Source organism: Papaver somniferum, chromosome 2, assembly GCF_003573695.1.
Source record: "Papaver somniferum cultivar HN1 chromosome 2, ASM357369v1, whole genome shotgun sequence".
In the NCBI taxonomy this organism is placed as follows: domain Eukaryota; kingdom Viridiplantae; phylum Streptophyta; class Magnoliopsida; order Ranunculales; family Papaveraceae; genus Papaver; species Papaver somniferum.
Window position 1 is genome coordinate 65,129,022 of NC_039359.1, and position 15,243 is coordinate 65,144,264.

At 38.3% G+C, this 15,243-nt stretch overlaps 2 protein-coding genes across 4 annotated transcripts; one reads left to right on the plus strand and one right to left on the minus strand.

The window, feature by feature from the left end:
• Positions 1 to 5,805: 5,805 nt before the first annotated feature.
• LOC113351247 lies at positions 5,806 to 6,627 on the minus strand. Its single transcript, XM_026595266.1, has one exon. The coding sequence runs from the start codon at positions 6,625 to 6,627 to the stop codon at positions 5,806 to 5,808; it is 822 nt and encodes a 273-aa protein (XP_026451051.1).
• A 3,969-nt stretch (positions 6,628 to 10,596) lies between these two features.
• On the plus strand, positions 10,597 to 13,916 carry LOC113347873 (3-epi-6-deoxocathasterone 23-monooxygenase-like). 3 transcript variants are annotated; one of them, XM_026591557.1, is made up of 8 exons: positions 10,597 to 10,924; positions 11,256 to 11,574; positions 12,123 to 12,272; positions 12,387 to 12,632; positions 12,721 to 12,810; positions 12,921 to 13,106; positions 13,220 to 13,341; positions 13,634 to 13,916. In XM_026591557.1, the coding sequence occupies exons 1-8, from the start codon at positions 10,680 to 10,682 to the stop codon at positions 13,716 to 13,718; spliced, it is 1,443 nt and encodes a 480-aa protein (XP_026447342.1). In that variant the 5' UTR covers positions 10,597 to 10,679; the 3' UTR covers positions 13,719 to 13,916. The 3 variants fall into 3 exon arrangements, with proteins under 3 accessions (XP_026447342.1, XP_026447343.1, XP_026447344.1); XM_026591558.1 differs by having other exon boundaries at positions 13,233 to 13,341; XM_026591559.1 differs by lacking the exon at positions 12,123 to 12,272.
• Positions 13,917 to 15,243: the final 1,327 nt, after the last annotated feature.

Consider the following 15,243-nt stretch of genomic DNA (forward strand, 5'->3'; position numbering starts at 1 on the left):
ATTAGTAGTTTGGAACTATAATTAAAATTAGTTTCATTGGAATGAATGTAATCCAACAATGGACATTGGATTTTTTTTTTATTTTGTTTGATTGATTTAATTTATGATGAAATCATGATTAATAGTGCATATTTCTATGTGATTTTATTTTAATTTGTTTGTGAATTCTATGTTAGATTAAATTAAAATAAAATATTTTATGATTAATTATTCAATATATTTTTGGTAATTTTATAAGATTTTTTCAAGATTTAGCTGTTTTCGGAAATAATTTTTGTGGAATGTGATTGTCTATAAAATATTTTGTGGGGCAAAATATATCTTCCTGGATTTTCTTTTCCAGAATTTTTTAAAATTACCATAAAAATAAAAAAATTTGGGGCCAGAATCAACCAGAAATTCCGGTTAACCACGTCACTCGAAAAAACTCTATTTTTATATAGAGAATTTGTTCGTTTCTTTGATAATTTTTATTTTTCTTTGGATACAGAATTCCTACTTGGGGGACCCTAACAAGTGATCACATCTACTATACGTATATTATCCTCCTATAAAATGTATCTATGAATTTTGATCAATTGTGCACATCTGTATGGACCTGTGAATTACATAGCTATTGCATTACGTGCACAAACATGCAGCGAAATTGTGTGCAAGTTTTTAGTCCAGCCAAATTTAAAGGTTCAGCCGGATTTGGTTCGTTTTTGCGCAAACATGCAACAAAAATGTAGTGAAATTGGATGCCTTTTTGCACAACATGTAGTTAAGCTGATAATAACCACACAAAGTCTGACTCATGGAAACCAACTCAAACATTAATGATACTATACACCACTTTGACACTAATTTGATCTTCTCAAACCTTTATATTGGATATATGATGTTCTTACAATGATCACAAAGATATTGTACAATAATGGAGGAAGTAAAGCTAAAGTTGAACTTTAATGGCTTTTCTCTAGAAGTGTTTCTTAGTTCTCTACTTTATTGAATTCTTTCTCTACCTCTCTCTCTATAATTTGAATCCTTATATAGGAAAATACATCATTAGAAGACAACCAAAGTTCACGTGTAAAATCTCTGTTTGGTCTTGTTTCAGCTTGTCTTATTCGTCAGGCTTTTGAGAGTTGTCCCTGTCTATCGAGTTGTTGCTTCGTGCTTCTTTTGGTGAATGTCGGGTTGTATTTATCGTGTGATTGCTCTTCGTACTTCTTTTTCCCTATCGCGTAATTACCCTTCGCCTAATTCTCTTCTTCTTCGTGCTCACGGTTGTTTTAGCAGGAGCGAAGCTATGGATTTCTCTTTTGCGATATTTCGCCCCTACATTTTTCCTCTTCTCGCGTTGTTCTCCTGTAAGTGGAATAATGCGAGAATCTTAGCTTCGTACCAGCATTGTTCCTTGTCTGGTCAGCTCGCCAGGGCTCTAGAGGTGTCCAACTTGCTGAATCGCGCTCTTTTTGACGAGAATCGAACCTTGTACAGTGACAACCGTGGTTTAAAGGATAATAAGCTTTCTTTTGATGGCGTATACTATAGGCTTCAGTGGGATCGTAATTTGCTAGAGAATTATCTCCGATTACAGAAGGTTACATCCAATGATCTAGCTTCCCAACTAGCAAAACTGTCGAAGGAGAGAGATAAGCCTTTCCAGGACAGAGACGAAGCTTTAATGGATCTGAAGTTATCTCAAAATATTAACCATAGTTCTGTAGTTTCACATGATCTTCGTGTAGTTGTTTCGCAGGATAAAGGTAGTCGCGAAGGCTGCGATAATCGTTGCTTGTATTTTTTTTCCTTTTAAGTTATTTAGTTATTTTGTTCTTAACACATCTTTTTCGCAGAGGAAATAGTCGTGTTGAGGAAGAAACTTGTGACTTCTCAAGAAGGTCTGACTAAGGCTCTTCGGGAACGGGATTCTGCTTCTCGACAATTTTCTTCACCTTCTCACTTAGCAGCCAAAATTTCGCAGGAGCGTGATGATTTGAAAAAGGCAAAGAAGGAACTGGAGCTTTCTTATTCTTCTTTGGATCAAGAGTATTAGTATTTCGTATAAGAGGATGATAGGAAATATTCCAAGGTGACCCAGCGTCGCGTGAACGAAGAATCTCAGCTCGCGGTTAACTGGGTCTGCGATAAGCATGGGCTCTCGCGCGAAGTTTATCCTCAAGTTCCTGTCAGCGATGATGAAGAAGAGGAACATCTGAACGCGACTTCTCCTTTGGGAGACCGTGCTGGGGAATCTGGTCCTATTGATACTGGCGATGTCCTAAACCGGGGGGTATGCCTCAACTCAAGTTGTTCATGTTCCCGAGGTTACAGACTCTTCTCAGGTTGTTCTTGATGTCGTTCCTTCGTAGATTTTCTTTTTTCTTTATTTGCAAGCATCTCTAACTTGTTCTTTGTTCTGGGTTCTCCCAAGCTTGGGGGGGGGGGGGGGGGGAATTTGACTTTGACTATTTCTTTTTATTTCTGCACTTACGATAGAATAAGTAATTCTAATTCTCGTTTATCCTTAGCATGTTTCTGAGTGTTAGACAGAGGAGGCGGGAAGCATATAAGTTTTAATATTCCCATGCTTGCCTCTGCTTCCCACCTCTGAGGGAAATTTATCGTTTTATTTTATCATGCTAATGTTTTTTATACAAACTAAATCATGTTTACTAAAATGATAGAGTATAAATGTGCGAAAATGGATTCAAATTCTTGTAAATATCAATAGGATGCCAATAGTAGATTAAAGTGAAGATAAATCCATACGGGCTTCTTATCCTACGGTCTGTGCATATAAGGTCGCATTCTTTGGGTTTGATATATGTGGGAAAAGAAAGCTTCTACTATCTGGATAAGCATAATGATGTAGGTATTTTCTTAAGTATTCTGTATCATGTTGTGGTCACTAGAATATTTTAAGTTATAAACTGGGTAATACTTAGCTCGAGAGGGATGTGTCTCCTTCATGGCTTAATGTGTCCTTTCCATGCCTTTGCTTCTTTCGCACTCCTTATGTTCGCACAAGCTTATAGGTATTATTTTCCTCCTAAGTAAAGTCTTATTGACTTTCCCCACATAGAGAACTTAAAGGACTTATGGTCGCCTTGGGTAGGGTCTTCGACATTGGGCGACGAAATCTCAGTTCCATGTGCTCTTGCGAGTCGTTGGTCATCGATCTCGCCTTAAATGTGTTAGTATTTTTAACTTCTCTGGTTATTTCTGTGATAATATACCAGGCCTTAGATACTCCCGTGATTAAAAAACCCTGACACATTGCCGTCTTTGACACAATTCAGCTCCCTAATGGAGGGTGTCGTCCATTTATATTTACCCTGAATATCCCTTTCAAGGAGGTCACCCCTAACCATTTCAGTTGGGCTCCTCCCATCCAGTTAGTCAATGATCAGTGTTGTCGTGACCTCATGTCTTTCTCATATGTGGCTCTGGACGCGAGATCACACCCTAAGTGGGGTTTCTTTGGAGCGAGTGTATCCAAGACAGGATCTCCTTCTGCTCCACTTGTCATGTTTCTACACCCCATGCCGGAGAACTTATTTGCTGAGTGGTTCGTTCTCAGTGGCCTCCAACGGATAGCCTTTTATTTCGCCCCAATAAGTGACTTCTCCAGGATGCCCCAATTATGACGCGCATTAGTGCTTATGGTCGGCTCTTATGTGATCATGCTAAACCCCATCATACGACCACGCAAACTAAGTTGACACGCCACAATTGTAGTCCCAGCCTCCCTAGTTAAAGGTTTTAAATAGTAACTTGCTGCCCCCTATTGAGGTCTTACGAGAAAATTCTGAAAATTTGTTGGGTAACTTTGCTTTGCTATTTTCTTGCTTGCTTATAGAAAGATCTTTGCTTCATATTAAAGTTTATTTGAGTTGATACATAGCTTGCTTTCTTTGTTACATCATTTCACCATTATATTCGTCCCTTTTTCAGATGATAATATTCGCACGGTATACTTCATTGTTTTCGCCTTCGATCATTGTATTCCCCTAATCAGTCTCAGTTCCTTGTTGTTGACCCGCGAGCTTTCCTTTGTCTTTCTCGTGGGCCGAGTGATTGCTGGCAGCGTGGCCTGAGATTTCACTGTACCGTGTCTTCCATCTTGACACCAAGTCTCTCATGCTTTCACGTTGCTCTCTATTCAGGTCGAACAGAGCGTTTCTTCCTGTTTAGAGAAAATCGAGCTGTGTGTATGTATTCATAAACATATCCTGCGATGTAACCTCCATTTTCTGATGGTGTTCGTATTTCGCTGTTTCATTTAGTCCCACCACCTTTCTGCGAGATGCTCTTATTTCGCCATGTTTCAACAACCTTTTTAAATTTCGCAAGTTTGCATTCGCGCTAGTCATTCCACATTCGGGCTGATCCTTCGTGTTTTGCTTAAGGTTTTTGTTCTGGCCTCCTTTTTGTGCCATACGATCCCTTTTTTTTCCAATATTATCAAGTTAATCATTAGACTTTATGCTCGCTTATCATCTTTCACGTTTTGTCTTTGTTTTTCTTTTAACTTCGCCTTTCCCTCATACTGCTTTACATCCGCTTCGTTGCTTCTCTTCGCGATGGTGTGGTCTCCCAAGATTTCTCCGATACCATATGGCACGAGGAATAAAATTCGTCTATGATAATTGACGCGACTCCCATTACTCCATGAATCCAAGGCCTCCCAATGATGGCGTTGTATGGCGATGCTATATCTACTACACAAAAGGTGACGATCGTCTCTAGGTTTCCTGCGGGAATGACCAGAGTAATTTCGCCATTTGGTCTTGATGCGATACTGTTGAATCCGTAGATTGTATATGTGGAAGGGATCAGGTCTGAGTCGCTATATCCCATAATTCTAAACGCGTGGTAGAATAATATATCAACCGAACTCCCGGTAGCTACTAGGATTTTGTTTATCATCCATGGTCGCCCCTTCTCGTCTTCATCTTCTTCCCATTTAGAGTGCGGTTGCATAGCCATGGTGACTACCAAAGGGTCAGAGTGCATTCCTATACCTGCTGGTATGTCCTTTGTTGTGAAGAAAATGGGTTGTTTCTGCCATTCTTCGAGCGCACGACTCTTGGTTACCATGTGTATTTCTTCGCCATTACGATCCCCTTTGTAAACCCGACTTAGAACATTATGATGGAAATTGCTGATGTCTATGGTAGAATTGATGATTGAATTTATCTACCTCGAGTTCTGTCCAATTTCAATGCAATGAATTAAAACTGGTTGTTACTGCGGCGGTGCCCTTGGTAGTTCGCTTGGCTCCAGAAATTGGTTCAACCTTCCTTTCTCAATTAACTCTAACAAAAACCTTCGCACGTTTCTACAGCTTGCGGTGTTGTGGCCATGAAACCGACGGTACGTGCATAATTCCCCGCTTCTTCCCCCTCTTTGAGGTTCTTGACCTATATTCTCTGGTAGTGGTATTTCTTCGGCTAATATAACAGCCTCCCATATTTTCTCTATTGGGGTGTTTAATTTTGGGAGCTTCACATCATCGAATGGCGGATAGTTTGGCCTTCGCTCGAATATTTAGTTATTATTGCACCATATCCTTCGATTGTTGTCGAATATACCTCCTTGATTATCATACCTCTTCGTAGGGTAATTATATCCATATTTTCTCCGAAATCATTCTTCGTCCTTTCTTTATAAAGCTACCTCTTTCGCAGTACTTTCCTTGTTCTGCTTTCCCTGCCCAAAATTTGATGTATTTTCAACATTACTTGATATTCGCGGCATGAGTGTCGCACTTCCTCCTTTCGCGATTGTGATAGCCGTTAAGGTGGTGTTCATTTCTCACTTATTTTCTTCCAACGCTATAAATTCTTCTTGGTACTCTCTTAGTTCTTGCATATCAATTTTGTTTTTATGTTGGAATATTTCCACGTACAAGAGATCAGTTGGGTATAAGGCACTAACGAAGGCGAGGATCAAATGTCTCTCTGACACTTCTCCTGCTGATTCGCTACACATGGTTCTCCATCGTGTGGTCAGGCTTCGCAGACTTTTTCCATACGCTTTCTTCAAGTTGGGCGCGTTTTCAATCCCTACTTTGGCTCGGTTGTTGATTATATAGTTCCCCAAGAACAGCGTTTTCAATTGCGTGAATGAAGTCACTGATCCTTCGCACAAATTATCGAACCATAATGAAGCTTCTCCAGTCAGGCTGGCTGGAAAGTACTTGCACAACATCGCCTGATGCTGGGCCCATGGCATTAGCGTGAGATTATAGGCTTTCATGTGTTGTACTGCATTCCCTGTCCCATGAAAGATGCTGGAGAATGTTGGCAGAGCACATTTCGCGAGAATAAGTGCTTGTAATATTTCTTGTGAGAATGGCGATCTCTCCGCTTCCTCTATGGATTCTGCCATCTTCGTTTTTCCTCCTTGCTCGTTATTGTTTTCCATTGCCTCCTTAAGTTCTTCAAGTTGTTGTAGTATAGTTTGGTTCGCGTTAGTCTGCTCTCTTTCCCTTTGCATGACTGCCTCTAATGCTCTTTGTTCTATCATGCTTCTTTCTAAGTCCCCTCTGGTTTCTCGTTCCAAACTGGTTTCTTTTCTGCATCCCTGGCTTTCGCGTTTCGAGCTACTTCTCCTTCTACCATCATATCTCTGCATTTCTCGTTCTGGGTTTTCTCTCCTTTCTCGATTCCTTCTGCTTTCTCTTCGTTTCTGCAACCTTCTTTCTAAGTCGCGTGCATTTTCTCTTTGGCGTTCTCTTTCACGTACTTCTCGTTCGTACCCAGCATGGTTGTTTTGTACTTCCGGTGTCCTCTCCTCCTCCCTGACGAGATCCTACTTGTCTGAGTTTTTGTTTCCCCGGTATAGGTTCGCGCTTACATATTTTCATTTAGCCGGTTATTTTCTTCCGTTAACAAGGCATTTTGTCTCATCAAGTTTGATCGTTCTTCCGCCGACTTTGCGTCTCTTGCTCTACTTTGCTCGAGTCCCTGCCTCGGTTCTCTTTCAATTCACCTGTCTTGTGCAAGGCGCTCTCTTAAATGGTGGATGGTCAGGTTGTCCTCGTCACCAGGATTCTCAGCTCTTTCTTGTGTCTCCTACTCTTCATCTTCCATAGTCTCAGTATCAGTCGTATGCACAACACCCTCTTCGTAGAAAATTCTCTCTTCGTTGTTTGATTTGTTGCGCTGGATTTTGGGTGATGGCATCGTTGTTCTGCTGACCCGTTTCTATGATAGAAAGTAGATTGCGGTTGCGATTCTGTCGCTCTAACCCTCGTCTTTCTCCAGCAGCTGAAGTTTCAGCTTCGCCTCTGGTTCCTCTTCTGCTTGCCACTCCGTTACTTCTTCGTGTGGCGATGACGTGCCCTCCTCTTGATACGATTCGCACCATTTTGATAATCAGAAATGTTGGTGAACAAGATTTCTTGTTACTAAAAGAAACTCGATGAGACTTTGATGGATGTTTCAGCTTCTTAGGGGAAATCTTATGAAAGGAACTTTTCAAAGCTTTCTTGTCAGGGTTTTGAGAGGTGAATGACTCTTTGACTGGGGTTTTTCAAGCAAGACGATAGTGTGTTTATCGGAACTTCATGGTAGTGATAATTTTCAAATATGGCATTTCTTTTGAAATAACAAGTTGTTACCAGAGAATGGTGGTTTCTAGCTACTAACTAGCAGTTGAGGATAATCCCCCCCCCCCTGTTTCTAGCACCAAAATGTAGTTGCGGAAAATCCCACAACTACACCCCTTAAGATGATAATAACACAAAGTCTAAGTCATGGAAACTAACTCAAACATTAATGATATTATACACCACTTTGACACTAATTTGATCTTCTCAAACCTTTGTATTGGATATATGATGTTCTTACAATGATCACAAAGATATTTGATGTACAATAATGGAGGTAGGAAAGCTAAGATTGAACTTTAATGGCTTTTCTCTAGAAGTGTTTCTTAGTTCTCTACTTTACTGAATTCTTTCTCTACCTATCTCTCTCTCTTTATCATTTGAATCCTTATATAGGGAAATACATCAGTAGAAGACAACCAAAGTTCACGTGCAAAATCTCTGTTAGCTGATCTTGTTTCAGCTTGTCTTATTCGTCGGTATTTTGAGAGTTGTCCATGTCTATCGCGATGTTGCTTCGTGCTTCTTTTGGTGAATGTCGCGTTGTATTTATCGTGTGATTGTTCTTCGTACTTCTTCTTTGCTATCACGTAATTACCCTTCGCCTAATTCTCTTCTTCTTCGTTCTCACGGTTGTTTTAGCAGAAGCGAAGCTATGGATTTGTCTTGTGCGATATTTCTCCCCTACACAATCCCATTCTGCATTTCTCACATGCTTGGTTCTCGGTTTGCCGCATTTTCTATTTTTTGCTCAAAGAAAAAAGAAGAACCGTTTTTTGGGGACTACTCAAAAATGGTGGGGGACTACTCTCCATTTTTTTGGGGTGGATATTAGAAGTAATAATGAGTCACCCCTTATCTAAGTTTTTTTAAATACTAAACTTGCCCTTGATAATTAAATTATTTAGTGTAATGATTAATTAGTGTTAGTATAATGATTAATTAGTGAAGTTAAGATTAATTAATTGGGTGTTTTTAAAAGAATAATTTTTGAGAAGAAGGGTTTTTTTTTTAATTAAGATGGTTGATTTCGAAATGAGGGTTTTGGGTACTTAGGTATACTTCAAATTTAGTTAATGTTGCTTGAATTGGTAAAATCTTTCGAAAAAATGAAAAATTTATAAACTGATTTCGACCATGGAAATAGAGTTCGACTAGGACATCTGAAGAACAGGTAGCCGAACTCATCTGCAAGTGTAGTTCGGCTAATAATTCTGAAAACACAGGTATCCCAACTCAGCTTTAATGGAGTTTTTGCTTTCAGAAAAAAAAGTTGCGACGTAACCGAACCACATGTTCGGCTGGGAAAAAAAATCGACGAAACCGAACTCAATATATATATGTTCTCAGAGACTAGTTCGGTTAGGTGAAAAAAATTGCGACGTAACCGAACTAAAAGTTCGGCTAGGAGAAAAAGGAAAAAATATTGCGAGGAAACCGAACTTTTCTCTGAAAGAAAAAACTCCATTAAAGCTGATTTCGGCTAGTTTGACAAACTGTTTCACATAATTCCTAGCCGAACTTTTCTCTGTAACTTCCATTTTCAACTCATTTTGATGATTACTTCTCATTTTTTCAACGGAAAACGAATGAAAAGTAATGAGTTTGTTATAATTTTAATTTTGATTTTGTTTTGTTAATGATGTTAATTAAGCTATATATATATAGGTGGCGGTGGTGGTGATTTGAGATGGTCGGTGGTGGTAGGTGGTGGTGAGTGGCGGTGGTGATGGGAGGAGATGATTATATATAGGTGGTGGTGATCGGAGGAGGTAGTTGTATATATAGGTGAAGAATAGGTTAGTCATTTCCACACTTTAGGACACCCCTTATAAGTATAGGATAGACATTCCTATCACAAAGTAGTCCCCCGTCATTTTTGAGTAGTCCCGAAAAATGGTTTTTAGGAAACTAAGGTTGTTTTCTCTCACAAGCCCATTTAGGGGCTACCAACATAGTTTCCTTGTTGCAGTCCAAGCCCCAGGCATACTGTCTCCTTCCAAGTGTAAGTGAACACTGAACAGCAACAAAACATTTCACGATGGAATAGTTGACTATAAATTCCAAAGCACCCTAATCACAGTCTCATGTTTATAGACCCTCGTTAGAAGTAAGTCAAAAGTGAATACATGATGAAAATATCAATATGTCTGAATCTGCCGCAGTACTATTGCACAAAAGAACTCATGAGGAGTTACAAGGCATGCCAGTTTGATGTATCCCATTTGATAGCTACGATTGCGAAATTTGTGCCTTGAAAATTTTGGTTGGTTGTTGGAGATGAATGAGCGAATGTATACTTTGTAAGATGTAATGCTAGCGTGAAGCTACAAATTTTCTTTTGCAAAAATGGACTGCCGCTGTTTTTTGGAACCGGGGGTGTAGTTTTAAATAGACAGTGCCAATGTCACCTGTACAGGATTTGAGCTATGCCATTTGCTTGTGTTTTGGTTTTCTTTCGAAGTTGGGGATCTTTAGAATTGAAGCTTAGGAATGTCGAAAAATCCACTTGGAAATTAAGAGAAAACACAACCACCATAAATGTATTTATTGTGCCTGCCATGAGAGCATATCTTTTATTATCATTTGTATGGAGCAAATCTACTCAGCCAATAAGATTCAACCTGGTGCCTCCAGATAAGTCTTGCATAATTTTTTATATTTTAGAAAAATCCCCTAGGTTTTGTACGACTGGTTGGAGTATAATTTAGAGCAGAGTCTGGTACAGATAAATGCTTCTGTTTTTGCCTCCAAGTAAAGCCGTGAAGGCACTTGCCTCTGCTCTTTTATTAATATTTCCCTTTCCGGCAGTTTTAATTAATTTGCCACCTCCTGCTTTATCAATCCTGGTTATGCAGGACAAGAAGTTTGTAGATGCGAGTGTGCCAAAAAGAACCTTGAAAAATACGTATCTAATTTGTCTTATCGACACTCATTACAACCAAAGTAATAATATAAAATATAGCCATCCTTCATGATAATGTTTAGATATTACTAATAATCATGCATACTTTAATCATCTAGTTTAACATAACCAAGATTAGTAGTGGAAAATTACCATCTATCCAAGAGAAAAATGGAAAGTTTGTGGTTACTTGTCTCTGCAACAGTTTTCTTGTCTATTGCTACTTTTCTTCTTTGCACTAATAGTACCAAGTTCTTCAGAAAAAATAATGGTAATACTAGACCATCACCATCATCATCGGAAATACAACTTCCTTTAGGTACTCTAGGATGGCCTTTCATCGGCGAAACTATAGAGTTCATCTCCTGTGCTTATTCCGGTTCTCCGGAAAAATTCATGGATAAACGTCGTTGTCTGTAAGTACTACAACTTATTGATATCGATTACCAAGCTTTTCTTGTTACTAGTATTACCCGATGACCGGATTATTATACCTATATTAAGTTAAATTAACTGAATGAGTAATTCGTACTAATATGGTTTTAATTAGCACTTTGATTTTATTAATTAATTTTTATTAAGATGTTTGGAAAAAATTAACCGTATATATTTAATATCTAAGACTCAAAACAAGAAATTAGTTATATGGTTATGATTTGCATAGTTACATAATTTGATGTAAATATCAATTGAATTTTGAATTCCTGGTTTCACCACTGGGTCGCGTTATTGGATTTTTATGTGTAGGTACGGGAATGTGTTCAAATCACACCTATTTGGAAGTCGAACAATCGTATCAACTGATGCAGAAGTAAATAAACATGTTCTCGACTCGAAAACTTTCATACCAGCTTATCCAAGATCACTCACTGAGTTAATGGGAGAGTCATCAATTCTAGTCACTAACGGAAATTTACACAAGAAACTTCATGGTCTTATTGGGGCTTTCCTTAAATGTCCACAACTTAAGGCTCAAATTACACGAGACATGCAAAAGTACGTTCACGAGACTGTGAACCATTGGAAAGATGATCAGCTTATCTACATTCAAGATGTCTCCAAAAATGTATGTCTCTCGCTCCCTGGTTTTGATTTTCTTTCTTTGCCTCTATCTGTGATTAGCAAAGTTAGTTTAGATGAGTCAATCACACCTTTAGTTGGTTGTTGTTTACATGATACCTAACTCTTTTGACTTACATGCAGTGTGTGACAAAACATATCTGTTTATTGAAGTACCCCATAAAATATAAAATTGAGCCTAACACTTTAATAATTCCTAATGACATGGCATTGTATCCGACGATTACGTGTCAAAAATGAGTCTCAGTTCGTTCGTAATGATTTTTAGCCTTCCACAATTAATTTAAAGCCACATGAAGTTTTATAATTGAGAATTTGATATTATCAACAGGTATAGAAAGACAGATAAAATTTAAGTTATGTCAAAGAAGATTTGAAGTATTAATTAATATCTTTCAGTAAAGAAGTAAAATAACTGGGGAGCTAACAACATGTGGTTCTTCAAAAATTATGATTAATTTGCTGCTGAATTTAAACCAAGTTTGAAGTATTTAGGTTCTAAGAATTACCACTTGTAAAAAAATTCTTGATCAGATTGCATTCAAAGTACTAGTCAAAGTATTGATTGGTCTAGACCCAGGGGAAGAAGTGCAATTTTTAAACCAACAGTTTCATGAATTTAATGCTGGGATTATATCTTTACCAATAAAGATACCTGGGAGTAGATTATATCGATCATTACAGGCAAGTGATCATTTACCTTCATAATTTCGTGTAATTATGTATGTTACTTAAAGTTAAAATGAAAATTTTACTTAATTATGAAAACTTTGAATTATTAATCTTTAACCATTTCAGGCAAAGAAAAGAATGATGAAGGTTATAGAGAAAATTATCCAAGAAAAGCAAAAACACAACAGCAACGAAATTCCAAAAGACATTATCGATGTGTTACTAAATGACTCAAATAAACAGTTAACACCTGGTTTCATTTCAAGCAATATGGTTGATTTTATGATCCCGGCGGAAGATTCTGTACCCGTCCTTATAACATTGGTCGTGAAATTCCTTAGCGAGTGTCCTCGAGCTCTCGAACAAATGTTGGTACGTATGTACATACATTTCCCGGTATCAGCTCTATGAGTTTGATGTTGTCAACTGGGCCGATGTATTTTTCTGATTTAAATTTCAGGAGGAGAATATGAAGTTGCAAATACTCAAAGATGAGATGGGAGGATTTTTGTGTTGGAGTGACTATATGTCTCTACCATTTACACAAAATGTAAGTTACAGATTTTTACGTATACAAAAGTAGCCTACACCAATAATCTTATTTTTCGTATCCTCTGCGTATTTAAAGACTGAGATTCTAAATACACAAATACGATACAGGTGATTACAGAGGCACTAAGGTTAGGAAACATTATAGGAGGAGTCATGCGTAAGGCCACTAAAGATGTGCAAATAAAAGGTTACTTGATTCCTGAAGGATGGTGTGTGTTTGCGTACATTTTATCGGTCCATCTCGATGATAAACATTACGATCAACCTCATCAATTTAACCCCTGGAGATGGCAGGTAATTTTTGTCCAAACCTTCTCGTAAACCAAGTGAACTTATAAAATTAGATTCGTTGATCCAAAAATTTCATTAGTATATGTTTTCAACTTGGTTGGGAATGACAAATGCAGGACAACAATATAGGTACTTGTAATTTTACTCCTTTTGGTGGTGGCCAAAGATTGTGTCCGGGTCTTGAATTGGCAAGGCTTGAAACTTCAATATTTCTCCATCATTTTATAACTCAATTCAGGTATGGAATACCCAAAACTTTTGTCTCACCTTACACAGTACGTGTTGCACATGATTAATAGTACCTTACTGCTTTCCTGGTTATGCGTGCCCAACTAAACTTGCATTTCCCTAGATATATTGAAATGCGTTTAACAACACTCGGAAAAAATAATAATTAGAAGAGGTCGAAAAATATTTTTCCCCCTAATGTGCACATAATTGCGCTCAATTAATTGAATTTCAAAAGTGTGCTCAATTTTCGAAGTTTTCATGAGGCTAATTGAGAAAACGGTTTTCGTATAATCATACAGTTGGGTGGCTGAGGAGGATGCAATTATCCACTTCCCAACAGCAAGATTGAAAAGAAGAATGCCTGTATGCGTCAAAAGAAGATGAATAAATATGAATTATCACTTGATCGATCGAGGTGATGATCACAAATATGTGTATATACATCTACGACTAGAATCGAAAGTCAATGTGTGTTGCAATGCTAGCTGATTTATTATATAGTTGTGTTACATTTGGTTAAAGATCACACACCGCTTAAGTTTACATCCATTTCATTAATATGATAATTAGCATTTCTAGCTAGCGTGCATTTTTGTTCCCATGTTGCAGGCTTTGAAAGGCACTCCACCCAATTTTCGTCATCACAAAAAGTATAGTAATGAAACAATATCATTGTCGTATTGTGACCATAATGGAGATCACTCCTCAGTCCTCAACTTCTTCTTCGGTTACAGGTAAACTCCAGTCAAGTTCTTCAGCTGTGGTCTGAGACCAGTTTGGTTCAATCCAACTGCAGTGTATCTGCTCCTTGGTATTGTAGAAATCAGTACCAGAATAATGTTGACTTCCAAAAGTGTGATACTTGCATGTATCGGGCGAAGAATACACAATCTCTTCACCATGGAACCTTGTATATTTTATTCTCCATCTGACTATTCGGAGCGATTGCTGAGAAATCGGAGGTATTGCTGATTAACAACATATACTTCCCTAAGCTTTCAACCTTAACCCAAAGCATCTGATCCATATCTAGTCTAAAAACCTCAACACAAGTCCTGAATTGGCTTAAAACACTGCTAAGAGCTTTCCTTCACATTCTACTAGAAAACTCTGATTTATGGAATCGCACGGTCCATGCAGGTCGTCTAAAACTCCCCGTGTTCTATGTTCTGTATCGAGGAACCCTAAGTTCCCTCTGAAGTCTAAGAAATGGAAAACCTCGTTATAAAACACTGGATTATTCCTCCATGACACGAAAGTAACACTTTTCATCTCCCCGGAAAGGAATAAGACCGTGGTATTATCCACTTTGCTGCACGCCCAAGAATCATCTCCCCTCGTTATGGAGAAGAGCCAGACTTGCTTGTGATCACGGTCAACATCAAAGATCCCCACAACTATACAGTCTGAAGAGGGTAAAGAGGAGAAGGACATGCCGGAGCAAATATAACCGGGGTAATCAGGTAAGTCAGGAAGATGAATCATTGCTCTTGTGAAAGGATTGTAGAAGAATATGGTTGTACCACCTTTAGACATTAGTAGCCAACCACCCTTTGAGAAGCAAATCGTGGCATCTACCAACATATTTGGCAGGTGAAGGAAAAACTTGTCGTTAGATAAGGGTCCAGCTAAATTGAAGACGCCATCGTTTACTTTGAGGAAAATTAGCCATGGAGGTAAGGATGTGTGCTGTGTGTGTTTCATCTTTGTTGTATTTGCGAGTCTATTGGCTCTACAAACTGCACGAAAATGTATATAATCCAGTAAGTGGAGATAACTTGAAATCAGCTCCAAGATGTCTGGATTCAAACTACCCCAAGTCGTATGTCTTGATTCTTCTTCTCGTTTTAATTCATCCTCGTTTAAACTAGCTTTTGTTTCCTCCGTTGATTTAATAAGGATATGATCC

Bases quoted from the DNA above. Each gene is read 5' to 3' on its own strand.
- LOC113351247 (XM_026595266.1), bottom strand. From the start codon at position 6,627: ATGCAGAGATATGATGGTAGAAGGAGAAGTAGCTCGAAACGCGAAAGC.
- LOC113347873 (XM_026591557.1), top strand. From the start codon at position 10,680: ATGGAAAGTTTGTGGTTACTTGTCTCTGCAACAGTTTTCTTGTCTATT. The intron at 10,925-11,255 runs GTAAGTACTACA...TTTTATGTGTAG, and splicing joins ATGGATAAACGTCGTTGTCT to GTACGGGAATGTGTTCAAAT. The intron at 11,575-12,122 runs GTATGTCTCTCG...ATTCTTGATCAG, and splicing joins TTCAAGATGTCTCCAAAAAT to ATTGCATTCAAAGTACTAGT.